Genomic DNA, 27,571 nt, shown 5'->3' with positions numbered 1-27,571 from the left:
GATGTGAAAGTTGCTGGGGTTGCCAGCATTTACAAGCTGTCGTTCAGTCAGGATGTATATCGCAAGAAAGCCGTTCGAGAGATTTCGGTAGCCGAAAAGTGTGGAGGATGAGAAGAAAAGTGTTGATAATGCAGTACCGAAATCAACAGCTTATAAAGCCAAATGGTGGTGTAAGGTTTTCGAGGAATGGAAACCGCATCGATTAGTGAAGTCCTGTATTTTGGAACCCGGCGTTCTTTTTACCACGAAAGACTTTGAAGAAAGAGTTCAAACTTTGAAAACGGCCATTGCAGATATGCCTGCATGCAGTCTCAACTACTGGCTGTCGAAGTTCGTTCAAGAAGTAAACAATTCTACTGGGGAACGTTATCCTTCCCGTTAGTTGTACTCGATTATTTGCGGACTGAAGCGCCACCTTTCTGATGTAAATGGAAGTGCTACATTGAACCCTTTGGACATGTCCGACCGAAGGTAAGTTACATTTTTTGGGGATAAAATTTGGTTCGCGTAAACTACTTGTGTGCATTGTTTTTAATACTACTTTTTTTCTTTCGCTTTCTTAGGTTTGTGACATTTCGGCGTGTTTTGGATGCAGAAATGAAAGAAGCAACGCGAATGGGTGTGACTTTGAAAACAAAAGGAGACACCTTGTAAAAGCTTACTTCTGAGTAATAAATATTCATTGATTTTGTGCAAGTTGTCATTGTGCATATTTTAGTGGTATATACCACTCTCACTGGAGAGTGGTATACTGTTTTTCATTGGGTATCCAAACATATGCACGTGATGTGGTATACATCTTGTGGTTGGTAGTTGACCTTATGAATTATTAATGAGTTTGAGAAGATTGTGTCTAATCTCTGCGTCTCGTCCTCGCGGAAAATACCCACTCTATCCGTTGTCACTCCAGAAAATGACCAGTGAGAACAATGATTCGAAATATCCTTTGAGCAATTGCGTTAAGTAACAATTTCAAGACTCTTGCTTTTATTTAGCCTATCAAACGTGCAGTCTGTTCCAGTTATTCTCTGAAAAGAGCATGAAAACGCCATAATTGGGATCACAACCTGTTTATATAATTAGCAACCATAACAACAATGACAAATAGTTCATTTCAAGGCTTTATATCAATCAAAGGAGACCTATGGCCAAACTCATGGATTAGGTAATCTAGAGATGAAACATATTGGTGAACTTGAATTACTGGTGTATCATTAAATGCTGTTAAAACAAGCCGGGTTTGTACCATGCAAGGTCGCACTTAACTCACAAAGTGTAGGCTCTTTTCGTTGGCTTTTTTTTGCACACATATGACAAAGACATACGTCCAGAAAAGCTAGAGTGGCAAAATTGCAGCAAAACATGGAGTGGTAAAGGCTAAGAGTTCTTGGGTCACAGAAGACACTCCTGCACAACAAATCATAGAGTACTCTCCCCCCTCCCTCCCTTCCCTCACTTCCAGATCTTGATGTTGATCTGCATGCCTGCTGGAAAAATTTGCATGTATTCAAGTCGTACGAGCTCACAGAAGTTTTTCATTGCATTTCATTCAAGGTTATAGGTAAGGTTTCTTATGAGACAGCACTTCTTTTCCAATGTGGAACCACTTGTCTCTATATATATTGCACGTAAAATACATCAAAATAAGTAGACTGTTTTGCAAGCATTTTCAAGCATTTATCAAATATGTGTTCCAACAATAGTAATAACAGCTTTATTGAAGTGTCAATGTATTTAGTATTAACTAATAATTGGGGACAAGCTCACGTGGGGTTTCTTTCCCTTTGTTATCTTTTCAATCAGGAAGCAAAGTGTAAACAAAAGACAGGGTAAAAATCATTTAAGCTTATCAAAATCAAGTATTTGGGAGTTTCTTTCCAAGTTTATGTGCATTTCACATCCCACTTAGAGTTCAGATCAATGTACTAAAATAAACAAGACAAGTATAGAGAACACAACTTTAATCTAAACTTAACTCGATGCCGGTTGAACATGAACAACTCAACATGAAAAACTTAATTGTTTAAACCGCAAAGCGGTGAACGAAGGTCTTGCTTGATTGAACGTTGGATCTCACAGCAGATCTAATCAGCCAAACTTGAAAAGTAAAACGATAATACGTCACTACTGAAAGGTTGACACAACGTCGTAGAGTTAAAACAATATTTCGGCTGGCCTCAGGTTTAGATGTTACTAAATTATAAAAATGAAATTACAATATTATACAATGGTGCCGATGTTTGTCTTGTATTCAATAGCTGTTTCGTTCATTAAAAGTTGTTCGTTTCGCTCATATAAGCTCATTAAGGTCGAGGAAAAAGACACATTCTCATAAAAGCTTACCACATTAGCTTTTCAGGTCACTTTCCAGCAAACAAATGCACATCTCCTGGTCATTTTGAACGCCTGGACGACTCAAATGCTCCTGAAACTCAGCCTTCAAGTTGGCCATAGTACTAATTCGAACATTCAATTCAAAGTCAACTCCACTTCAATTTAGCGAAACACCTAATATTAATGGTTGTGTAAAAGCTACAAAACCGTCAATATTCGGGCTGGCACGATGCACGTATTGAGTAGTAGGCAAAGTCGCAAAGTCGGCTCGCACTGACTGCACGATTACTATTCCAATATGGCGTCAGGCTCGGTTACTATTCCAATATGGCGTCGGGCGCGGTTACTATTCCAACATGGCGTCGGACTCGGGCGCTCTCGTTCGGGCCGACTAATTACGAGCAGTGTCTACACCTGAGTGAGTGAGTGAGTGAGTGAGTGACACATTTGCATATCGGAGTCCCCGCAACAAACACGTTTCTACGCTTTGCGTATCCACGAGTTTAAAAACTGCGTAGGCCCTAGTGATTAATGATGAAATCTTGATTCTTTAAACCATAAATTCCTTACAGTTGTCAGCTGTTTTAAAAATATAGATGGTATCAATTAATTAACTCTTGTACCGGTAAAACAGTATCATTCACCTGAAAAAAATACAGTAAACGCACTACATATGCACTGTTCACATAAAAAACATCATACAAGTTAGTGATAAAACAAGCATGCCATTAGCCGCTGTATTTTCTAAAAAAGTAACAAATGACAAGACTTCGCAAGAACAAGAAGACATATTTTTTATTGAGTTTGGGGCTTTGAGCTGTAATGATACAGCGGTCTGTCACGGTCGGTCACGCAATCTCTTGTCTGATTTCACGAAAAATTGCAATTTTGAGCGCTCTCTCGTATAGCACAATCTAATTTCTCCAGAAAAAAAATTATATCAGCTAAGAGCCCATCGTCTTTGAATTCTACGTGATAAATTTCATTTGATTTGTGATAAAGGTAGTAGGGGAAATTATTTTTTGAAGTTTACTAGTAATTTCCATGGAAAAACAGAGGGCTTTCCTTCAGGTCTCACTCAATATCTTAATGTGTTTCAAATGTCATAGGAATTGTAAAATAAAAGCTGCAAAAGTTGTAAAATAAGCTGAATTCAAGTGAATGTCTTCTCGGTTTATAGTTACGGCAAGCCGTTAGCTTCAAAATGGCTAATTTTTGAGTCAAATTTTCCAATGCCTGGCCCCGAAATCGAGTATCGTCATTTTCTGCCGAATCAAAACCCCATTTGACAAATGAACCACATAGCGATAAATAGTTCAATATGGACTACTAATAGCCAATGTTTGAGCGATTTTGAAATTTTGAAATTTGCCGCGCAAATTTCAAAACACGCACTCTTAAGCAGCTGTGAAATTAAAGCCTGAAAAAAATTCAGGCTTGGACGGGATTCGAACCCATGACCTCTACGATACCGGTGCAGTGCTCTACCAACTGACCGCCTCTCACGCCAACTGGGAGCTGCCAGTCACATTGTGAGTTCGTAATATATTTGTAGATGGTGAAGATGCAAGCGAATATATCATACATCATATACTAGAACTGCGGAGAAAGATATGAAGACATGATTCATTGCAGTTATATGCACAACTTAGGCAGCTCTGAAATTAAAGCCTAAAAAAATTAAGTTGATCGACTATATGACTGGGTTTTAATAGTTGCTTTAGTTCTTTCTCCGCGAGGTTCAAGTATATGATCTTTCATATATTCATTTGCATTGTTTACATTTGCTTTCGAAAGCTGTGGCCAAACCATCGCATTTTAGAAATGTTCACTCAACATCGCGGTCGACGAATTTTTTTTTTTTTTTATCATAAACAAGACACCTGACGAGCACATTAGCAACTACTCGCAAGCAAAGGCGATATTCACGATGTTGAGATGTCGCGCAGCAATAAGGCGTTTGAAATGTTCATAAGTTTGAAGTGAAAAATGGGACTTTGTTTTTATGCTGGTGTCTCGCCTTTGATAGATTTATTGCCATGCAAATTCCGGGTTCGAAGATTCCCAGGCCGGCATCTTGAAAAGAAAAACTTCGGAGGGTTTTCGGTTCTTCAGTATAGACCCTGCGTCTCAACACATATCGATGAGTTTTTGCAATAACATAACGTAACCATTGTTTTGTAGGATAGCCCTTTGTGATTGATATAATGAAGTAGTTTTGCTAGTGCGACCGACTTCGAAATAAGACGAACGCGCGTAAAACAAAATAGAGAAAATGCATGAACTCCTTACGTCCACAGAAAAGTTGAACTACAGTGTCTTTTTGAACAGAAGCAAGCAGCCCAAGTTAGGGTGACCATCCCTGCGGTTAATAGCCCGGCATTCGCTTAGGTCTTAATCCTGGGGTGGAGCATTTAAATTTTATTACTGGCCATGGGCCGGGCATTGTTCCGGCTAGCCCGGCGCATTTCCGTCCGCAGGAACTTGCATTTTTATGAAAATAACACCCGGGGACTAGCTCGGGGGTATGGGCACAACTAGAATTGACTGATACATAACGGCGACCTGGTAAACAGGAAAACGGCAAAAATTGCCTATAATTTTTTTCCCGTGATCTTTAATAAACTCCAGCAAAAAAGAAGGTAAAATCTCTGATTTACAGCAAATAAAAATATTTTCACGCAAGGGTGTATTAACGCTAAAAAAAAAGAACGGCAAAAGTTTATCTCAAGACTTTTTCTGATCTGGCACCACACGTTGGCTTGTAGGTTTTGCCTTCGTTTTCCTTTCCTCATCTTGTCTTCTCGTGATACCGTCTAATCACCGACCGGAACGATGAGTGGGAGAAAACAGGTGAAAATTGGACGGGTAGAATATACTGGAAAACTACGCATTTCCTGTTCGCGTGCATCCAGACATGAATAACCTAAACAGCTGTTTCAACGAAGTTATTTTAATATTCTATGAACAACCACAAGCTAGCTGGAAAGAATTGCTTACAAAATAATTTTTACAAAAGCTAGCAGAAAGCGAAACAGGTAACAGTTGACTACAAGTTATTCATACACAGCGCTATTTCGCTGGCGTGACCGCACTCCACCTTGAAAAAACTAAAATGAAATTAAAACGCGTGGCCAATCGAATATTTCCAGTGTTTGAAAACTGTTGCCCTGCATTGAATTGTTACTAATCGAAGTTTGTGTTTAAAAAGAGGGAACAATAATTTAAAAATATTTCTCAGATGTTTACTGTACAAATAATCACTGACGATTCGGAAGAACGTAAGTAATTTGAGGAATCCGTGGCGTCTTAGAGCTCGTGCTTGATTTCATGATGTCATTTGCATAACTTGACAGGAGATATAACACGCGAGCAACATAACGAAACATAATCGATTTACAGGTAAGCAAAACGATCAAAAAAAAAATACTTTTTTTATTCATCCGTCCCGTGATAATTACTTTTAGTTTGAATTCTCTTGTTTATTGTTTTCTTTAGCGAGCAAAGACAGAAAGCAAAGAAAATTACTCAAAGAAACTAATTTGACAGTAAAACACATGTTCCCGATTTTGGATTTCATCGAAGAGAATATCATTGGGGGAAACACAAGATTCATAGGACCTTATGGAGAAAAGAAAGGTATTTGAAACTATGTACATATATACCATTTGAAGTGATTTACACGATGTCGATGCCGCAAAAGTATCATTTCGCTTCTTGCGAGGCGTTCACCGGTGTTCGAAGCGTAACAAGGGTTTCTTGAAAGCGAAAAGCGGCGACCTTCAATTTTGCCGGATGAAATATTTTGTGGTATGTCCTTACCATGGATACATGTTGCTATATTTTCAGTTTGCGTTTTCTATCGGATATATTTTCACACTTAAAGTATAATGTGGAGTGAGAATTCACTTGCCCGGAACATCCGCCATGACTATACATTTCATTGCAAGATACCTTGACAGGTTACGGTCCACCCGTTGGTTGCACTGTAGGTCAACCGATAGCGCGGCATAACTCATCAGTTTGAGTGAGAAGGTCGACTGACAAAGTTTTGCAAGGGCATCACAACATATTAGGAATCATGTTGCTAAAACTTGTGCAAAATAACCGGGAGGATAGAGAATTACTGATATTGTGTAAAAATACATTGTTTCTACTACAATAAAGAGCACTGAAAAGAGCAGTAAAATTGTTTTGACAAAGTTTTGTCCGAGCGTAATCGGTTTTTAATTGTCTTGGAGAAAGAGGGTGAAGCCGGCTGCTCGCACACCATACAAAAAGAACAAACAGACAAAGAGTACTAATTACTGACATTCACTGAAACACTTAGATACGCGATTTCAAAACGTCCTGAGGATATTTCAAATTAAAATCAACACGATTTCTGACGTCAGATTCAAGGCAATACGGTGCGGGTGTCCGTAAACAATTTTAATTGGTGAATTTACGTCATGGCTGCAATGTGTTTTGTCACACTGTTATAGTCTTCTCTTGCACGTGGCAGCCACTGGTTAAATCTTAGGAAATCGTTCAGACGTGGAGACTTTTCATACTCTTCCGGCCTTTTAAATAGTCAGTGCTTCCGCTCGTATGTCTATGCTCTCTGTTAAATGGTAATAAAATGCTATGAAAATGTCACAACCTCGTTCCCAGGGTCTTTTCCCTGGCTTGCCCCACCCCCAAGCTAGGGAAAAGACCCTGGGAACGAGGTTGAAAGTGTCACTTCTAGCTTTGAAACTGTAATTTACTCCTAACAGGAGCCATAATCGGGGACGGAGACCGTAAGTCTTGGGATCCGCGCGCACCTATGATATGGGACAATTTTTCTATTTTTAGAACAAATTGCGCCATCCTGACGTCATATATCCGCGCGGATCCACGCACATGTCGGGGGCTCTCGCGTGGATGTTGTCAGGTTGCGTGATGAAATGGTGGGAGTTGAGAGACCTTGAGAGATTATCTTGCTTATTTTTCACAGCGATGGCAGGGAATAAGGCAGGGAATACGAACCAGGGCGCTTATATGTAGTTTTATGCTCTAAGCTAACGGAAAAGGTAGGTTTCTCAGGGTCGAAAACAAGACTTCAATCTCGCGCTGGGAATGAATGATAAGATCTGCTCGCGCTAGTTGTAAGCTTACGCGTATGTTTTTGCGTTTGTTCTGACTTAAGAATATAGCAAAAAAACACTCTACTCTGGTATCGAGTTAATTTGTGAGTTTCTCAGACAATGGTTAATCATAACCAAAACCTGTTTTGATGATTTCTTATTGTTTCTGCTTGTTTGGTGTGTTTGCAAAAGTTTTTGAAAGGAAAGTCTGACGCGTACAATTAGCTCATTTGCATAGTGCAGCTCGTGCACTTTCAAGTCCGAGTCGGTGTTTTCAATTGTCAACAAATCTTGACAAAGATTTCTTTCGTTATCTTTTGTGCTGAGATGCTGCAACAAATTTCACGAACGCAAAAAAGGCTACTAACATCAGGTGTGTTTCTTCAGCATAAACGTAGTGAAGCTTTACACTGCGAAAATGAAAATAGACAAGGAGTTTTGATAACTCGATCAACAAAATCTTTGCTGATTATTTCTGCTTAATTCGCATATTTTCAGCTTAGCTTTTAATATGTTCTCAAACATTTATCAATCTTAAACATATTTAAAAACTATAGAGTTATTGTTTGAGTTCGATGTACGCTTTCACACGAAAGTGCGGCGGAAGTACAATTTGTCATGTTTACTGACTGTACAAAACAAGCATCAGCGGGCGCTCTCATTCATCGACAACAGAGAATTTACTGGATTTTTACACGAATAAAACTGAGCGGTATCTACGGACGTAAAGTTATTGGGTCTTGGTGAAAAATCAAGCGTTGCTTACAATTCAGGCGAAACTCAAACTAGCAATTATTTTGTTTTACTTTTCGGTCGCGATAGACTGGCAAATTCCTCGCAAGCTTGTGGCAAGAGGAGCTAGGAAACTATGAAGTCCTGAAGCTCTGCTATATCTAAATATATCCAGCTAGTTTTTTGCTGTGTAATGGAAAAGCTGTTAATCTTTAACATACGTGAAATTTAAAGTGGAGTAATGTGCAGCTCATGTAAAAGAAGCATCCGTCGGAACACAACTTGGTCAGCGATATATATCTATAGTAAGCTTAAAGCGGACCATACCTAAATTCGACACTGTCTTACTTCACTCAAACTGGAGCAGCTTACGACGAAAATACTTAAGCAAAATTCCAACAGACGTAAACGCGTTGAGTTGTGGGCCAAAAACATGAAAAATATCGGGAGTTTCGGACGCCATTCCCCCCGGGCGACATCCACAAAAATCCTCGCAGCATGTACGCGCGTGTGCTGCAGGCGATGGCGCAATTTGTTCTAAAAATAGAATTTTTGTCCCATATCATGGGGACAACCCCAATACTAGAAATGGTGCGCGCTTACGGTCTCCGTCCCCGATTATGGCTCCTGCTCCTAAATCATTCGTGTAAAAACGCCGTCAAAGTGGAACGTTTCTTCAAAACGTACGGTTTCATCTCTGTCACTACAGAAGGCATGCATATAATCGCATTAGAAAACGACGCAATTACAGCATCTTATTCTACTATTAATATTACGTACTCTTGAAATTGTATGGTACTTTTGGCAAAAAAAGTGCTAGCCGCGAGAATGGAGTCGTTTTCGGTTTATCTCCTTTTGAAAGCATAAATTAATGGAGCATCTTTTGTTCTTTTGTAGTTATTTATTGTGACTACACAGCCTCTGGAAAGTAAGTGATGCCAGCTAAACAATCTTAAATAATTTATCAAGAGAGAATGAAGGGTCATGAAGAGAGTTAATCCCCCATGTAAGCTTTATTCTCAAGGTAATCCTCTCTTAAGCTATTTTTAGATATGGTACCCAGTTCTCTAGCAGAAAATGTTACCTGTAAAGGGGTGGTAAATCAGCTTTGGATGTCCACGCAAGCAAAATCCGCGTCACACGATTCAGGGGGGTAGCCAGCCATTTTTTTTTTCCATTTAAGCCCAAATTGTACATCGTAAGTCGTAGATCGAATTTTGCCAACGTCCAAGAAAAAAAAGAAGAAGAAAAAGCAACAGTCAACTAAATTTTCGTGCGCAAAACTATTTCAAAGTTCTGCTTTGTTAATAACCTTTCAGCATTTTTCCATGTATAAGTCATTATTTCGTTTTTCAAAATAAAACGTTGATATAGTGGTTATTCGCTATTGAATAGTAAGAAAAAAAATGTAGCCTTTCGGCTACTAAAAAAAAATTATTTACAGAAATTCTTTTTAAGCCCGTGTTTAATGGCTTAAAGGCTAGCTGCGCTTCAGACTGCGATTGGATATTAATCAACCATCCTGGGATTTCTTTGACCGGAGGTGATCTAATTAAAAACCTCTCAAATTTGGGGGATAATGCCCGTAGCGGGGATTACCCCTCTTACCCATCATCCTCTCTGAGTTAACTTAAAGTATGCAATCAGATGTTCAACGTCTATGTTTAGACATATCTTTGGCTTTGTTTTTTTCTTGGTTTAAAACTCAAAGCGAAGCCTCGGTTGTCAAACGCTATTCTGGAGAATCCTTCATATAACACAAAATAAATAAATAAATAAATAAATGAATGAATGAGTAAACGATCAGAAGAGGAAGAGAGGGAGAAAAGTCGCACGATCTTTTATAATGACACTTCTCATGAAAGTACAGAAAGTAAAATCGTGGCACGTATTTTATAGGCATGCATCATTCTCCCAGCTCACGCTCCTCAATCTGTATTTTAAGAATCCATAAGAAGAACACCAGTTTCATAATGTTTCTCCTTTGTTCGTTATGGCAGTAACAGTTCAATAAAATCTCGCGGTCTGTTAGCTTAGAAATATCAGATTCAAACTGACAGGTGTTTAGTTGTTCATCTTGTATTTGTTGTTCATCTTGTTTTATCTTGCATTCCTCTTCAACAGACCTCTCAAGTTCATCGAGAACTACATCCGGGACTACGTATACCCCTTTTACGCCAACACTCATACAACGACTAGTGTGACGTCACGACAGACGACGAGATTTAGACAAGAGGCACGGTAAGACATTACATCTAGATTACAGGCAAACTTAAATTCAAGTCGAGTAATGTATGTTATGCATCATATTATATGACTAGCTCCATGAACATGCAAGATGTACCAAATCCTGCGCTGTGATTGGCTAGCCGAGCAGGCAAGATGACGCTATCTCACCCGCCCGGGATTTCGCGCTGTGTCCCGACAAAACTTTTTCCCCTTAGTCGCGGCAGGTTCATCAAAGTCCATGTAATATCCGTTATTGACCAGGCTCGTTCGGTCAAGATGGCTGGTTATTGGGCTCTTCTCTTTTTGCCTGTTTATGGACCTCGACTCCGTCTTGGTCCATAAACACGCAAAAAGAAAAGAACTTGGCCAATATCCAGCCATCTTGACCTCACGCTTGGTCTGAACTGTAAGGACTTGTCCAAGTTGCAGTGAACACAGGTCCCCGTACCTCTAGCAACGCAGCTGATATTGATCCAAGGTCAAATTATGCACGTATCACACGTGTCACACTAATGGCAAATGCTTCAAATGCGAGCACTTGAAAAAAAAAATCTTCGTTGTGGTCTTTTTAACCATTCTCCTTCGCAGTCGATCATTGTTTAGGGTCGTCACGCAACGTCTTTGGGGAAGGAAAGTTGCGTGACGATCCCAAACGAGAGCTGGGAATAGGAGTAGAGTTTAAGATTCTCAAACGGCAAAACTCTGGACAAGTTTATTCAGTGCTAAAACATTGAACTATTGGTCGTGAAACTGTTCTTATTTTCTTCGTCACTGCAGTACTATCATCAAAAAATGTGTCAATGCTACAAACGAAGATGTTGTAGTGTTTACAGGAAGTGGAACAACAAGTGCTATTCACAAGTTAATTCACGCTCTGCAACTGGAGGAAAGGAAGCACGAGAGACATCTAAGCATGTTATCATCATTGAACTTGAGCCACAGGCAAATTTGATATAGGGTAAGCCGGCCGATATAAAAAGTTTTCCATTCTTTCAGGTTGTGTTTGTCGGCCCTTTTGAACATCACTCAAATATTTTGCCGTGGAAGGAAACTGGAGCCAAGGTAAGGCTAGTTTTAATAAAAACGTAGCAAGCCATTTGCGATATTAATTTTTCCTTTGAACTCTTTTCTTTTCAATTTAGGGGCTGGTAATGGTAAATAATAAACACAAACTGTACATTCATTTTAAATAATTATTAACCGCCTCTGATAGTGATAACATTTGCTACTCAATAATGGTAAGCATTTGACCACTTTTTGCAACTGAAAAACTTAATTCAGCAGGTTTTGTAGCCAGATACAGGGACATAAAATGTTATGATTTTTGGCAAAAAGAAGTTTCAGTAGGTAAAAGAAAATTAGTCCAGGAGTACACAAGGGTGGCAGCTTTCCTCATTCACTCTCAATCTCTACAGATTGTGCGAATAAATGACAATGAAGAAGGAACAGTGGATATGGACATGCTTGAGGAAAATTTAAAGGTAATTCAAGGTTGATAAGAAATAACACGCAAACTGCGGTGATAAACATGACAATAAAACGCATGTTAGAAAACAAAGTTCATTTACTTGTCGTTTCGTATGTTTCAACATACATCTTCAGACGTTACCGTTAGGAATAGAAATAACAACTAAATTTCAATTAGGGTTAGGGTTTAGGGTTATGGTTAGGGTTAGGGTTATGTTTATCCCCGCAGTTTGCGTGTTATTTCTTATCAAGCTACGATGGCCAAAGAAAACGAGTAATTTAAGATTGTTCTTGCCGGAATTGTATAACACAGAGGATGCAGTGGATTTTTGTTGAAAGCCGAAAAAGTTAAAATTCATAACAGAAAGACACGATGTGCCGCTGGATAATTGCAACCAAACTGTCCATTGATTTTCAGCCTCCCTTTGTGGAAACCATTCTTAGTCAGTTACTGCGCATGAGTCCTCCTTAATCTGCCATGTTTAAAATCCCTCTCTTTCTCTAGCTACTCGATATCTATTGTTTGATAGATATAGATTAGCTCAATTAATCAGATTACAGTGCTTGCATAGAAACACAAATTGGCCTCTCCTTTTCAAATTAGTTTACCACAGACACCTAATAGTTCCTCTGTTTAGTGGTAACAATGTATCCATTTGCATGTTATGCGATAACGTACATTCCTCCTCGCAGCTGATATTCAACATACTGTACACAGGTCAGCGACCGCTCAATGACTGTTTATTGCGTTAGCAATTTTTAAAACGTGATTAGGACGCGGTATAATTGGTATAAAATAGATATCTGTTTTCTCGGATCAATTTTTAACACATTTTTGTTCTTGTTGTAGAAATACCGTTTAGCAGAGTACAACATGTACGTGGCGTTTTCAGCAGCTTCAAATGTGACTGGAATCCTGACAGACACTGTGGCTGTAGCTGAACTGTGTCACAAATATGGCGCCTTATCGTTCTGGGATTATGCCTCAGCCGGTCCGTACCTCAACATCGACATGAACCCAACACAGAATGGGTGAGGAGAAATGTTGTTTCTTTATGCAAAAGATACACAGATAACGCCGTTAAACTCAGCTGTGAAATCACCCACTTTGCTCCAATATACGGCAAACTTCTATTAAGCGACCGGTCTCAGCGTTGTATTGGCCAGTTTTCAGGATCCCAGAAATATAGTCAGTTTGACACTGGAAAAGGTCTGCGAACATTTTGCATTATTATTTGCTCTTTCGCACATGCACGCGCACTTGGACGCGCACGCGCACTCGGACGTGCACGCGCACGAAATCTCCTGATAAACATAATATCAAACCTATTATCGTTATCAGAGATCAGATTACTTGTCATTTTGATGTTGTCCTTATTATATGTCGCAGGTATAAGGATGCAATTTTTCTTTCTCCTCACAAGTTCGTTGGAGGGACTGGCACTTCGGGTAAGTTTATGCTAATTAAAAGGTTGTTTAACTGCAATCACGTAATTTATACTAAACACTGCTTCTTCGCCTTTCAGGCTTGCTTATCGCTAAGAAAAGTGTGTTCAAGAACCCAGTCCCTGGCGGTTGTGGAGGCGGAACAGTGTTATTTGTAAGTTTACGTTTTTTTGATTGGCACGATGACTGAAAAGTGTGCTTTCTAATCAAACGTTTTTCTCTCTCTCTTATCAGGTGACACGTGACACGCATTTATATTTAAAAGACATTGAAGAAAGAGAAGAAGGTGGAACACCAGCTATTGTGGAGTCAATACGGGCTGGTATGGTCTTCCAACTTAAACAGGTAAGTTAAGGCTGTATAGTTTAGTCAACACAGCATTACGACTCAGTAAATCTAGCTACATTACACTCTCACCCCGTTTACTTTCCTGTTTTTTTTTATGATGACAAACTTAATTCTTTTCTTAATTTATAAATAAGACCAAAACGAATCTATAAAGCGTAGTTGTTCCATATTTCGATTTATTTTCATTGGTTTATTCTAATAGTCAATTTTAATCTTATTTAGAGGGGTAAGTTTCTAAAAGAAACTGTGGTGCTACGTCGGTGAGGAGTATAACAAGATAATTTGGTTTTATCGACTGGAATGGGTTGATAATGTGAATTGGCCACCGTAAAGAGATTGGAAAGCTGACGTTTCGAATTTTAGCCCTTCGTCGGAGCGAATCCGACGAAGGGCTAACGCTCGAAACGTCAGCTTTCCAATCTCTTTACAGTGGCCAATTCACATTATCAACCCAGTTGATGAAACCATATTATCTATAATCTTATTTAGTCTGTTGGAACGACAAACATCGAAGAAAGGGAAAAACAACTTTGCAAGTAAGTTCTCTTTTTATATTATTTTGTTAAAGATGGCTCGTGAACTGTTTTAGTGATTCTTCAATACGTTTATAATATAAGTCTACACATTCGCTTTATAAAGTTGGCGAAACCATCTGAATCATTACAGTAGTTGACCTTGTGCCATCTTCAGATGTAATCATGTTTATATTTCTTATTATATTTGTTCTTGTTAGGAAAGCGTTTGAAGCTTTAGGTGAAAACCCAAACATTGCTATACTAGAAAATGACACCGCTAGTCGGCTACCAATTTTTTCCATAATCATCTACCATCAGGACAGCGGTAAACTTGTGCATCATAACTTTGTTTCTGTTCTTCTGAATGATCTCTATGGCATCCAGGCTCGTGGAGGGTGCGCATGCGCAGGACCTTACGCACAGGTTAGCGTAGCTTTGCTTAGCAACCTCAGCTACCTACGACTTCCGTGTATACGTTAAAAATGAAGCGCTAAATAATTATAGAATGGCGGGAAGAAGGAGAAATAAGCGACAGAAGCCTAAGAATCGTGTTATATTCTACCCTGGGTATTACTATTAATGATATTGTGATATGTTATGGGGAATCACTCTGGCTTGGGACAAGCCCAAGACCAGGCAAGATAGAAGTTAGATTAAGCCTTGGGTCGCCAACCTCTTCGCTTCTCTTCTGATTCCGGCTCTTGATTTCACCCAGAATGTCCAGGGCTCGGTCACCGCTGACCGGAAACGCGCGTGCTCTGGGGATGAGATTGTGGAGAGCTTGTTCTGTTATATTTCATTTACTCTGTTTCTTAATTTTTCCAGGATCTGCTTGGTCTTAATGAATCAATGGCCAGGAAATTCACGTGGTTCCTCGAAAAGCATGAAAAGTAAGCAAATTTACGCACATTATATTTATTAAGATTTCATAAAGCGCCTAAACTTCCATTAGTTCTGGGTATCTTTGAGGGGCAACGCTAGTTAATGTTAGAATGACACTTGTTTAAGGCGAGTTTAAGGGTGCGTAGATTCCGCTTTACAGATAGCAAGAGACCGATCTGGTTAAAATGCGTTGATTGCACTCTAGCATGCATTGATTCGAGTTGTGTGCGAGTCTAATCAAACGTATCTATTATTGTATGAGTGATCTAACAGTGTTCTTATTTGATCTTTTGCTTTAGTGAAAGTGTGGGAGGATTATTAAAGGAACCATTAGAAATAATGAAGTAAGTTGAGTCTTATCATTGTATAGGTTTTAATTCCACTGACCTACCGCGTCTATGATTTGCCTGCTTTATCAGATATAAAACATTTCTAATTCTCCTTTCCGTTCAGACCTGGCTTTGCTCGAGTCGGTCTTTCTTACTTCATGAACGACAAAACAGTGGATTTTGTACTAAATGCTGTCAACATGGTAGCTACGCACGGATGGAAACTGTTACCGCAGGTCAGTCAGACCTTTACTGCAAAGACAATGCTGGGCTTGCTTGAGCGATGAAAAGATCGTCAGTCATCACAAATTGGTTTATTTTAGGCAAAGGGTGTTTGAATGATCAAGTCGAAAAAGGATATCATTGAAAAGTTGAGCCCAAGGAAACCATAAATCAAGCACAAGATTTGCAAGGACTATTACTGTTTGATGAAACAGTGACATCATCTTGCTATTATTCAGTGCACATTTATGATATATTTTTTTTCTTCATCGGTTTCAGTTTAATTTGTATCGTGTTTAAAAACTAAAATTGTAACATCTGGCTCTTTTCGCTTTATGAAAAACAACAACAACAAAACCTGAAACACTTGTGCTTGCCTGGACTCATTCGTTCGTTCTTGTAAACTTTCGTTCATACCGCTTTTGCCCGTTTGACTTCCTCCTGACACGGCTGTCTCCCCCCCTGGGTCTCCGAGGTGGCTGTCATAGTGCGCCACATTTTGATTTAGTATAACTACGTCTTTTGTCTGGGTGTCAAGACTGTCTAACAAATGATTTATTTCGTTGTTTTATTACAGTACCACTTTGATCCACACACGGGTGCTTGGGAACATAAACAGTTTAAAAAGGACCGTGGAGAAACCTTGTTTAGCTTACATGACCTAAGCTATGATGAGACTGGAATGACCGTTAACACGAAAGAAGTATGCAAGGATTACGAAGGGACGCTTGATGTAAGCAATAGTTAAAGTTCCAATTACAAGCAAGCTACTTACCAGAACAAATCAAACTTCCTATACCATTTGCTGTTGTTCATTTAAAATGTACCATTTTCAAGCTGGAGCTTTTTCTTGCCATTTTAGGATATTGCTGAGGCAGCCAAGCGAGTTTTCAACGAGGCAGTTGATGTAAACAAGGTAGGTAATTATAAGAATAAAGCTATTAAATAAATCATGGGTGGAGTATTTTCCAGTTATGATAGGGACGGCAAACGTTAAGTCCAAAGTCTTCATTTGAGGAGAATAAGTAAACACAATCTACCAATAGGTCCATATCTGACCTTATTTTTAGATTGATTGAACGTACTGAGACGAAATATCGCGGTTTCTAACAGACGGAAACATATATTTCATGTCTCCACAGGAAATATCCACTATAGAAGAAGAAGTAATCGAGTTTACGGACGACAGAAACCAGTTAGTCTGGTTTCTGCAGCCAAATGAAGCGCAGTTTTACTTAGCGGCAGAGACATTGAAATATAAGCCTAAACCATTTGGAAGGACCAAGTCTCCGTTTACACCAAAGCATGGCCATTCACCTCGGGTATCACCGCAAATATCTCCAGCTGGATCAGATCCAGATTTACACATGAATGGTCACATGGATGGCCACGTGGAAAGTCCATCTGATGATTCTGAAGACGTTACACAGAAGCACACGTTACGCCAAGCTCGTGAGGACTGGGATCCTAAGGATTTTCATAAAAAGGTCGCTGGTGGAAAAAAGAAAAGGGACGTCATTGAAAAAATCAAACATGCTTTATGTCATGTACCTCGACACTAAAATTTTAAAGAAATCTTCAGCGAAGGATTAAGTTTTTAATAGTATCCGAAGTGTAGGAATTGCCTCTTGTTATTCAGAATTTCCTCTAGATTGGTACTGTTCGTCATGAGGGTCATAATCAGTGGAAATAATGAATAATGACAGATTCAGTCCGACTGAATTTTTCTTTGACAAAATTTTAATATTTAAATAAATTTATATTTATAATAAATGGACGTTCATAAGAACGTTTGTTACTTAGAGTGTGAGCAAGAAATAGTGGTGTGCAAACTAAGTTTCACCTGTCGATGTGTGTAGAGTTTTATTCCTATTTTTCAGTTTGTACTTCAAATTTGTAAGGTTATCTAAAGTGGTATTCGAATACTGATTCAAAAATGTTTTCTCCTTCTTCCAAACTGTGTGGTCTTTTGTTATGTATTTTTTCAACCAACAGAAACAGATTTATTTCACGGTGATGAGCTCACTACGACGGACTCACCAATGAACTTTTTACATTTGTTTGTATTATAGTTCGTCTTTAAATAAAATACTTGAAAGGCAACATACTGAGCTTATTGTCGCCGTATTACGTTGTAATACTTGACGGTTTCTGAACGGAGCTCAAAGTATAGGCGTTTATTCATTCGCGGAATAAGCAGAAAAGCACTCCGCCCTTCACCTCACTTCACTCGCCCCAGTTCTTCTTGTTATTATGCAACTGATAGAAATATATGGAACGAATTTACCACAGGTTATTGCGTAGATTTCGCGCCTCGTCCCCAGCCGGAGCTCCCGCGTTTTCCTTCAGCGGTGAACGAATGCCCAACGCTCTGGGCGAAAGCATACAATCCTAGTTCCGGTTCGTTTGTACCCTTGAATTCCAGGTGCGCCTAAGTTCGACAATGGCTTCTCCTCACATGCGTAGAGGGGGAGTGAACGCTGTGATAGATGCTGGCTCGCCTTCCAAACGATTTTGACCTCGTATTCTTTAGTCTTAAATAGGGTAGGGGTTTTGGGAAGCGGGCCGCACACCCCCACCCGACTGTTCTGGGAGTACCCTTCCCCGGGCCAGATATAAACGTACTACCATGCGGAAGAGTAGCCCAGGGTTTTTACGTCAGGCTTTGGCATGTCGTTTCGGTCACACTCGCTTCTTTTTAAAGAGAGGGGGAAACTATTTAGCTGTCATTTATCTACCGTGTAAGAAATATTTGCACAAATCTTATTTGCACGCCAATTAAAACAGTTGTGGAATCTCTTTGTTAGTGTACTAGTTCCACTCAAAAATACGCGCGAGCCCAAATGCCAGAAAGTTGTTCATCCAGTGGAGCACAAAATGGATACAGGCTTTTGAAGCACAAGTAAAAATAAATATTTCTTTAATCGTCAACGTTTCAAAATGCAGTTAGTGTAGAAGATTCAGGTACTGCTGGCAGCCGGTCTTGCTTTTCTTCCCCTGAGGGCCGCGCCCATGTCTTGTCCCAATCCCTTTTCGTCTAAAGGGTCTCGCCTCATTCTCCCAGGCTGATTGCGAGAAAAAAAGAGCGCCAGCGGCCTACTTAAGTTCAAAGATGCCAATAAAATAAGCATGAGTTCAGCCATATGAATATCTGAATAATTCTCCTAATGTAATTATGGATATAAGAGCAGCTAAGAGCTGTGTAATTTTGATGTCTGCCTTGTCCACCCGCAGACTCCCTGTTTTGTCTTGAGTTCATTGAGATAAAAAATAACTTGCACGAAAAAAGTCTGTTGACAGACTTATGTCCACCATACATTGGAACATACAATAAATTATTACAAATTTGTTATACAAAAATGAGTGATATTCATTGGAGGCAGCCGATCAAATTACGCTTATTACATTGGGTACCAAAGATACTTATCATGCAATTTCATGGAAACTGCCAGTTCTTTCATCTCATCTCATCTTATTCTTTCATAATGCATCTTGTTGTAAGTTCTGAAAATTTTTCAAGTGTCCCTGACCTCAAAATTGCTATGTATTGTCCCCTTTTATACTTAAATCAAAAGGTTACATCACCTCGATGATAGATCATCTTACACTGTAGTTCACTATTAATGTTTGGTGTTTTTTCTACCCTAGAAAACTGATAATTTGAGGTTTCTTTCACTTTGAAATTTATTTGTTTATGTAATTTCAAAGCAATTTTGTACTTGAGAAGAAAAAGTTAAATATTATGATAAGCTCCCTTAAGAGGTAACATTTGCGAGAGAAAACTGCCAATAACCTGTCACTGCATTCCCATTGGTCCCCAGACATTAAACTTAAGAAGGCAACAAACAATTATAACTTAACAGTGCTTTTACGCAGGGTCAACCTTTGACGTGAGTACACCACAAGATGAACATGACCAAGTTTGTTCACTTTAACTTGAAGTTGATTGGACAGCAGTTTCTTGGATTGCATTATGTACATACATTTATATACATTAATTTGAAGACAGTCCGTGATTTGGAAAGTCAAAATTATGTGAGACAGCATACAGTGAACACCATTTTTCAGATGAAGTGTGACCATCTTGCATCGTAAACAAATAATTTATTCTTTAGGAGTTGATGTACATGTACTGTCAGGATCGTTCTTAGGTGAAGCCTGCTCTTCACTAGTTGCCGTTGCAGGGAATGGTATTCCACTTATCTTTAACAGTTCTCTAAGGCCTTTGTTTTCTGACTCGATGGAAGCCATTTTCTCTTGCTCCTGTTGAATGGCTTCATCATCTATGTAGATTGCTTGTGCCATAACAGCTGCCATTTCACAGATTTGCTCAGTTTTAGCTTGTAATTCCTAAATGACAGAAATAAGAACTTAAATTAGACAAATGACATGTTCAAAGTCTGGTGGAAGATGACCGACTTCAAGCTATAAACTGTACAGAATAGACATGTGAGTATCTCAGTTAGTCATGCTTTCTGTTTCAGTCTATTGCAATCATGTACCCTACAACCTCTCTATGTGGCACCCATTTGCTGTCCTCTGTGTATTTTTAAAGATCTAAACTACTGTACATAAAAAAATCAAGAAAAAAATTACCAGTAATACAGTGTAAACTGCTAAAAATCAAATGATAAACTAACTTAATCAAAATAAGTTCTAGTACCAGCAGCTAAACATACACATCGTGTAAAGACTACATGTACTATTAGTACATGCACCGCAAATATTTTTTACAATAAACAGAATTTACAGTATGCAAAAACAAATACAATTGTATTTTGTATAATGCTACATGCATGTAAGTGAAAGTAGAATACCTTGTAATTATTTAACTTCATGCAACTTGCATCAAGTCTATTTGCTTTGATCAGTCCAAAAACCTACAAATAAAAAATAATGAACATAATTCCAACAAAGAGTACATTGTACATGTGATGTCTTCAGACAATATAATCATTTTACTACATGCACTTCAAGTAAAAATCATATGAAGGTACACGTATAAGGTACCTTTATTACACATAATCTTAGTATTTTATCATTGCTATTATTTTAGTATTCCACATCTGATGCAAACTACAAATCTAACCCAGTCCAAATTTGACACAATGCTTTACATTCTATGGCATTGGAAGATAGTGCAGACAATAGTCACAATGCATTCCATTTTACAAAATGTCTGCAAAATAAGACTTGTTTGTATCTTTTTTTCAGCAAAGCCACAATTGGAACTCATCAATTCATGCTAGATCCATTTTAATTTGCAGTCTGGTTATGTTTCTCCCCATAAGACAAAGAGTACATGTACATAAATAATGACACTGAGTGTAAAACTGGCACACACTATCCACTATGCCCTGCAGAGTGCAAGCATAATTATTATCATTTTGTGCCTCTGGTTGAGTCTCATTTCAGGATTATAAAATGCTCTGACCTGTTCTCTATATTTGGCCATGATGAGTTCCAGAGCAGATTGATATTCAGCCACTGAAGTCTGAAGTTCAATGTTTTCCTGTTGTAATTCCCGTATACGAGCATTCTCTTCCTGGCTTCCTAAGATAAGTGTGCTGCGAGGCCTACGATTTGCCACCTCATTAAGGTCTCTCACAACATCATGATACTGTCAGGCAGAAAGGAAATGTAATCATCTTATAACTTATTCACTAAAAAGTAGGACCAAAATTTTTCTGGTGTACAAATTTCAAACATCAATAAAATTTAACTACTCAATTGATTGAGAACAGAACTTTATGCATGGGTATTTGTTCATGTTTGCTCTTGGAAATCTGTAGGTTTTGAGGATCCGTGAGTGTCTACGGGTAAGTACTTGACAGTGGATATTTTTGAAGCCAGATAGAGGAGATTGAATTTATTGTGCATCATAAATTTCAACATATGGTTGGCCTTTTTAGTTCCGGCATAGTCAATCGAAAAAAACCGAAGGGAAAATGAATCTAACTCAATTGATTCCAGTTGTTCGATTGATTGCTGATTAGTTCGATAACTGAACGTAATTGAACTGGACAGTTCTGGGTGAGTATGATTTCCAAACTCAGGAGTTCGATTATTGAACCAACTGGAAAAATCAGATCAATTGAACAAAACTGGTAATAAAAATATCAGTAGACACTGCGGTCTTACTAGAATGGAGTTCTCTACTATAACTATGTGATCCAAGTGTGAAGAATATATTAATTAATTAATTTATTTATTTATTTATTAATTAATTAATTTATTTACCATGTAAATCCAAATTCAATTCTGAAAATAGCTAGTAAATTGATAGATCTAATAAATTGCAAACATGTAACTAACAATTTGTAAAAATAGCTTCTTTGATTGACTCAAGCGATTCTACCAATGTTTCATGACTGGGCAATCTGTTCTACTCCTACAGAGTTCTTGGCAAGAACTTACAAAATCACGCTTAACAATGGGTTCTCTAAAAGCATGTCCAGATGAGGATATAAATACCATATTTTACCGTGTATAAGTCGACCTTTCAAGACCTAAAAATCAGTCCGAAAATTCGCCCTCAACTTATACATGGGCAAAAAACTTGATATCCAAGCACAAGTTAACTAATTAGCATAATTATTGTCTTTCTATTTTAAAAAACAGCATAAACGGCAGCACAGTTTACAACTTACATTCGCTTAGCGATCTGTTTCTCTGTATCAGAGCTTCAAGTCCAAATTCATCAATATTTATCTGCCAAATGTTAACCTGAATGTTGTAGATACTCACTGGCTCAATTTTGTCATAAAGAACCGATATTCTTGCTGTAAGTAAAGCTGTAAAGCCACTTGGAGAAAACATCTTTCGCGTTTCGAACTTCTCTGCTTAGTAACCTGGCAGGATACGGTCTCGACCGATTTCAAGGCTTGGCTATCAAGTACCATAATGCATGCTTTGCACTTTGTTTATCGAGTCATTTTGAAAGAGTCCTGGGGCGGGTTGTTCAAAGCCTGATTAAGCTAACCCAGGATTAGCAAGAATTTTGACTTAGTTTTTGTAACTCTTCGGTGAGGTTTTCTGTTTATATTATTTGTCCATTAGTGTTGAATTTGAATAATCTCAAACTATAGAAAACATTCATAGTGTAAAACATTTATATCCAAGAAAAATTTATTCTTCGGTTAACTTTTAATCCTAGGTTAGCATTAACCGGCTATCAAATAACCCGGTCCTGAGCTTCTTTGGTGTTTTCCCTGTCTTCTAAAGCCACTTTGTATCTCTACACACTTAAAAAGGTTCGTTTGAAATCATCATGTTTGATTTTGTGAGCATTTTACAAAAATTATCGTCAAAAAGCCCACATACACATGTGTTGCTAGACTGGGTAAAATGCTCTTGTACATGTACGTGCCATAATAAGCTTGGTAAAACTTCATGTTGAAACTTGCTGTGATTTGTTCACATATCCGCAGTAGCTGAAAGAAAATTCTAAGAAATACAAGAAGAGCTTTCCAAGAAATTCTTACCTGGAAATTAAGAAAATCTTGTTTTTGGCCTCAAAAATTGGGGGTCGACTTATACACGGGATTGACTATTACACGGGTAAATACAGGTAGATTTCAATGTAGTCAACAGTCTATTGTTACAATGTGCGGGATAATATTGATCAGGGATATTCTCTTATTAGTAAAACTGAGGCCCATTAACACAGGCGATCTTTGATGCGACTTGAAGCTCACACAAACTTATTTGACAGTAATGCCCTGTTCAAAGTGAAGGAAACCAGTTTGGAATGTCAAAGGATCGATCAATCTAGAGTTTGATTATGTTAGACTGTCAAAGCCAATCCAAATCAATCCAATGATTGGAGTTTGATTTAGTGCGATTGAACAATTGTTCAATGTGCGGTTCCAGAAAATATCTATACCCCCCATGGAGGGTCACAGAAATTCTGAGGGGTAGGGGGGACTGAAAGAGGTAGATTTCCGAAGGGGAGGGGGCTACTCAAAGAGTTTTCTTTCCAGTGGGTGTGAAACACGATTGAATGAACACTACCGTACGTTCCCAATTGATTCAGGCAACCAAGCCAACAGAAATGTTCCATCCGTTGAAATAAATGTTAGATTCTTTGTCACACATGTATATTTTCCATTTTTCTTCTGATGTCGTACGACAGATGGCAATCCTGAGTATCGTGTTTGTTGGACATCAAGTTGAACAAAATGCTGGCCGACGAAGAGGTGCAACAATACATGAACAATGAAGTTGATGATATTTTATACTTTGAAGATTGTGCTGTATTTAGCTTGAATGCAGCTCAGATGCTCTTTCCAGCATTAATCATGCTGTCAATTAAATGAGATTCGTACTTTGTTTATTTCGTTTGATACTCATACAAAATTAATTCCTGTTTCGGAATTGCCGTAACTAGGTTGTCACATATTTTCATCATTATCTGTGTAGCTAACAGTTTGCTTTAATTAAGCAAAGTTGATTCAAAGCCATTTGTCTTGAACTAAATGTAAACGTGGACAGCGAGGAGCGTTGTAATTGGAACAGTAGACGAGATTTCAGTCGGTCATTTATAGACCGACTGAACAATGCGTGTTTCACGTATGAAATGTATGACAATTCAAAACTCTAAAGCACACAATGAATTTACTATCATTTACAAACTAAAGAGACAAAGCATATGACTTAATTGATGTATTCCTTTGGTGAAAGAAAAAATAAAGTGACATTTGGGAAACAGCTGTTTTGAAAAAAAGTTGCGTGACGACTTTACTATGTGTGTAAAGTAATTCAATATGTTATTTTGATCATGCATAAATTTAAACTTCAACTCGGTTATTTGAAAGAGCTCTATGTACATTTCGAGATTCTTGTATGAAAACTTCCTTTAATGAAGAAAAAGTCAGCTGCTATGCCAGTTGGGAGTGAAGTGCTTCTAACTCAGTTGTTTATTAGTTTAAACACTGGTTCAAACATTTTAACATGACATGAAGGAACGGGCTGTGTCTGCAGTCTACTGTGAAAAAGTACATCTTTGTCTACAATGTAACTATAAACAGCTGTGGCTAAATTTTATTACAATCCATGAATAAAGTCTTGCTTTTTATGGATACGGAATTTCCGAGGGGTAGGGGGCTCCAAGTAGAAAAAACATGGAAATTCCAGTGGGTGGGGGGAGTACTGTAAAGCCCCCTGAACGGAAAATCCTGGAGGGTGGGGCGTCAAACTGGATAAAACCCTCCGTGGGGGGTATGGATATTTTCTGGAACCACACAATTTTTGAATGTTCGATTGCGTTCAGTTGGCAACAAGTTTGGGTGAGTTCAATTATGTTCGATTGCCAAACCTAATAACTGAAATCAATCAAACAATTGGAGTTCGACTGAGTTTGATTACCGAATGTTCGATTGACTAAGCCAGGTTTAGTAGACCTCTTTTCCATTCTGATACAAATCAAAGTCATAGTGATGACATTAAGAAATATAGTTAGTCTGTTCAAAATATTCAGTGCTACTCAAGTCAACCTTTTATCCTGGAAAAACACTGAACATCAATAAATGAGCTTGTTTTAGCAAAACCGTAGCAAAACATGTTTCCTGCACGTGGCAGTGCTCATGTGCAGCTTACAATAATTGCAAGCTGTCGAGTTCTGTTTCTTGTCAATCACAGTGTAAAGCAATATAATTCTGACATACATGTAAAACCAAAGCTTAATATTTACAAAACTGTAAAAAAATAATTCTAGTCCAAATTTTGACATCGTTACCTGCTTCATAGCATCCACTTTAAAGTGTAAATTGTTTGCTTGGCCAATGAGTGCATCTGACGAGGCATTATGCTCACGAAGACGAGATGCCAGGCGTTTAGCGTCTAATAACAACTGGTCCATTTCACTAACATCGGATGTTTCAGTATCTAATCCGCCATTTTAAACTGTGACATGAGTGCATGGGTAAAAATCAACAAACCGCTGACCCGGAATAAACAAAGCCTCTTAGGTAACGTTTAGATATTAAAAGAAATTCACGACATGTTATGTGGTCAGGATGGCCGAGCGGTCTAAGGCGCTGCGTTCAGGTCGCAGTCTACTCTTGTAGGCGTGGGTTCGAATCCCACTTCTGACACATTATTTTTTTTTCCCTCTTTTTTTGTTGGGATTCCTTTACTTGCTCTTTCTTTGGTCATTTGAGTGGATTATAAATCAGTCTTCTTATGGGAAAATACATTTGCGGCAAGCGAATGGGCTGTGCACCAGAAACACTGAGGTGACTATCAGGGTGTCGACAAAAAAAGCAAAACGCGAATCACCCGGCACTTGTGCACCGGTCATTTGAACCTTCCTCCACCCTCACTGGGGGATACCAGGGGCAAACCGGGGGTTTTCACCTCGTTTTCACTCAGTGCACGCGGGATTCGCGGGGGCTGAGTGATGGTTTGACGGGAGTTCGCGACCTCTTTTGAAAGACTGGGTTCAAGTTGAATGTTCGCAGAAAACGGAGGTTGAACAACTGACGAAGAAGGTATCATTTCAATCGCTTAATATCATGCTTTTTCGGAGCCATCGAGAGGGCGGGGGAGTTCACTCTGAATTCTTTGCCCGAAAGACAAGGCTTTCACTGCATTTCACTGACAGTAAAAGTGAATGTCCCGGGTATCTCCCAATGAGGGGCGGGGTTCAAATGACTGAAGCACTATATTCTCACTGACTGTTTTTCGTTTCCTCAGATATCAGTATCATTTCAATCCATGAAATAAAGCAACAGATTTAAGCTAAAAATTGGCTTAAATACAGAGCCGTGTAAATGTTCCTGAAATGGAAGATATGGAATTCTAAACTGAGAGTGGTAAAGGGGTCGGTAAGGGCCCTTTCACAATTCACGGGAAGTAAAATCGGTATTTCACCTTTCACAAAAAAAGAACACGAAGAGGGATGATTGTCCGGTTACGGTCACGCAATATTGAACAGAAGGCAAAACCAAAATCACGATTCACGACAAATTAAGGATGGTCGCGCTAAAATTTTCTAGGCGATAGATTTTTTAAAAAATTTTACTGCAGTTAGATAATGAGTTACCTGTGTCAGAAATGCCAAAAAAAATTGGGGGTCACCCACTTCGTTTCAGAGATAAAGCGTGTGGAAAACTACCCTGATTTTGAAAAATTGGAGCACGTAATTCAGCTTGGTCTACAGGGGTTTATATAAAAATATCAAAGGTGAGTCGACGATCTTAGTCATATTTTGTAGAAGTGGGTCTGCTGCATAAATAATTCCAAATGTTGCCAACGTTTTCATTTGAAACCGCCGCACAGATAAACGGAGAGCTAAAAACAACGGAATTCAATGGTGCATTTTGCAAAAATATTCAAACTTCTAAACGATTGATTTTCTTTATTTTTTCGCTAAACGTAGAAAATCGGTAGAGAAGATGATCCATCAAAAGAAAAATAGGCGTCACAAACGTCCAAGATCGTTAAATCCAGGCAAAGCTATAGCAATCGGCCATCTGCCCTATCATAGTTCACTTTATTACGTAGCGCGCGCATCGATGCATGACGTGGCGTGTGAATTTGCGTGCGCAGTAAGGATGCGAAAAAACAATTAGCGCGAACGTCCTTAAATACTTCTTTGTCATTTCACTGAGAATTATTTTGGAAACTCACGGTTCACGGCTTCTAATGAAATCACGATTCACGAGAAAAAAAATTAATCCACTTCACACCTCACGGGAAAAAAAATTAGGCCATTCGCGAATCACGGAAATACCCTTTACCACCCTCTAAACTGTGTGACAACCTGTTTTAGGAAACCCGTTTGATAAAGGCTTGTAAATACTGAAGTCCCAAAAACCTAAATGTAACCCTAACATAAGAAAAATCTAGGGATCACAGTGAGCAGAGTAAAAACTATCATATAACGCGCACTTTCCGAGAGTAAGCAAACAGGTATAAATAACAAACATTAACCTGAATTGTCGATAAGGGTCGAATC

At 38.6% G+C, this 27,571-nt stretch overlaps 2 protein-coding genes and 1 non-coding gene across 3 annotated transcripts; 2 read left to right on the top strand and 1 right to left on the bottom strand.

Annotated features, from left to right (window-relative positions):
* Positions 1 to 5,675: 5,675 nt before the first annotated feature.
* Positions 5,676 to 18,427, top strand: LOC145489222 (putative cysteine desulfurase). The gene is made up of 18 exons (XM_081468162.1): positions 5,676 to 5,736; positions 5,833 to 5,973; positions 9,072 to 9,102; positions 10,299 to 10,415; positions 11,181 to 11,306; positions 11,396 to 11,465; positions 11,819 to 11,884; positions 12,721 to 12,902; positions 13,261 to 13,319; positions 13,397 to 13,470; positions 13,551 to 13,661; positions 14,154 to 14,200; positions 14,398 to 14,602; positions 15,005 to 15,069; positions 15,361 to 15,405; positions 15,515 to 15,626; positions 16,475 to 16,528; positions 16,755 to 18,427. The coding sequence occupies exons 2-18, from the start codon at positions 5,892 to 5,894 to the stop codon at positions 17,172 to 17,174; spliced, it is 1,866 nt and encodes a 621-aa protein (XP_081324288.1). The 5' UTR covers positions 5,676 to 5,736; positions 5,833 to 5,891; the 3' UTR covers positions 17,175 to 18,427.
* Positions 18,428 to 18,515: 88 nt separating this feature from the next.
* Positions 18,516 to 26,419, bottom strand: LOC145489221 (FGFR1 oncogene partner 2 homolog). The gene is made up of 4 exons (XM_081468161.1): positions 25,349 to 26,419; positions 21,047 to 21,232; positions 20,430 to 20,492; positions 18,516 to 19,962 (listed from the first exon to the last, which is right to left on the bottom strand). Exons 1-4 carry the CDS (start codon positions 25,469 to 25,471, stop codon positions 19,717 to 19,719), a joined length of 618 nt encoding a protein of 205 aa, XP_081324287.1. The 5' UTR covers positions 25,472 to 26,419; the 3' UTR covers positions 18,516 to 19,716.
* On the top strand, positions 25,623 to 25,706 carry Trnal-cag (transfer RNA leucine (anticodon CAG)). The gene has a single exon. It is a non-coding gene; the product is annotated as a tRNA-Leu (tRNA).
* Positions 26,420 to 27,571: the final 1,152 nt, after the last annotated feature.

This window comes from Orbicella franksi, chromosome 6, assembly GCF_964199315.1.
Source record: "Orbicella franksi chromosome 6, jaOrbFran1.1, whole genome shotgun sequence".
Taxonomy (NCBI): domain Eukaryota; kingdom Metazoa; phylum Cnidaria; class Anthozoa; order Scleractinia; family Merulinidae; genus Orbicella; species Orbicella franksi.
The sequence above is the reverse complement of the archived record's forward strand: the minus strand, read 5'-3'. Positions and strand labels throughout refer to the sequence as shown.